Source organism: Terrapene carolina, unplaced genomic scaffold, assembly GCF_002925995.2.
Source record: "Terrapene carolina triunguis isolate 2854851 unplaced genomic scaffold, T_m_triunguis-2.0 Scaffold461, whole genome shotgun sequence".
Lineage (NCBI taxonomy): Eukaryota > Metazoa > Chordata > Testudines > Emydidae > Terrapene > Terrapene triunguis.
In genome coordinates this window covers 1,943,789-1,944,295 of record NW_020664812.1, presented here as the reverse complement: position 1 = coordinate 1,944,295, position 507 = coordinate 1,943,789, and the positions used below count along the sequence as shown (strand labels likewise).

Here is a 507-nt window from a genome sequence, read left to right as displayed (position 1 = left end):
GCAGAGCTGTGGGGCTGGGCTAGCAGAGGGCGGTGGGTCGCGAATGAGGGGCACCAGCAGAGCTGTGGGGCTGGGCTATCAGGGCACAGTGGGTCGGGAGTGAGAGTTATAACCCCCCTGCTCTCTCCCCTCGCCAGGTCCCTGTGTCAGCCCCCTCACTGGGCCTGTTCCCAACTCCACAGGCATCCACTGCCCCCTGGATGCAGCCTGCCCGGAGCACCCCCTATTCTGACCCCCTAGAGCTGGGCAGCTTCGGGGACTCGGTTGGGGTGCTGGATCCCAGGGAGCTGGCTATGGCCCGAGCTGAGATCCGGAGCATGGACCCGGCGCGGCTGCTGCATCAGGATGAAGATGGGGACACGTGAGTGTCTGGGGGGACCCCAAAACTCACCCTGCCCCCCCACTCCTGGTAGTGGAGGGAAGGGGCATGGGGGGGGGGCTGAGCTGCTGTGTCCCAGGGAGGGTAAAGGATAGAGCTGGTGGGGGAAATGGGACTGGGGGGGGGGG

General features: G+C 66.5%; 1 protein-coding gene across 1 annotated transcript in view; it reads left to right on the top strand.

Moving 5' to 3' along the window:
- NFKBID (NFKB inhibitor delta) overlaps nucleotides 1-507 on the top strand; it is a 3,856-nt gene that overhangs the window by 916 nt on the left and 2,433 nt on the right. Inside the window, 1 exon segment of the mRNA XM_026658571.1 lies at nucleotides 138-361. Coding sequence (XP_026514356.1) covers nucleotides 138-361 — 224 coding nt within the window.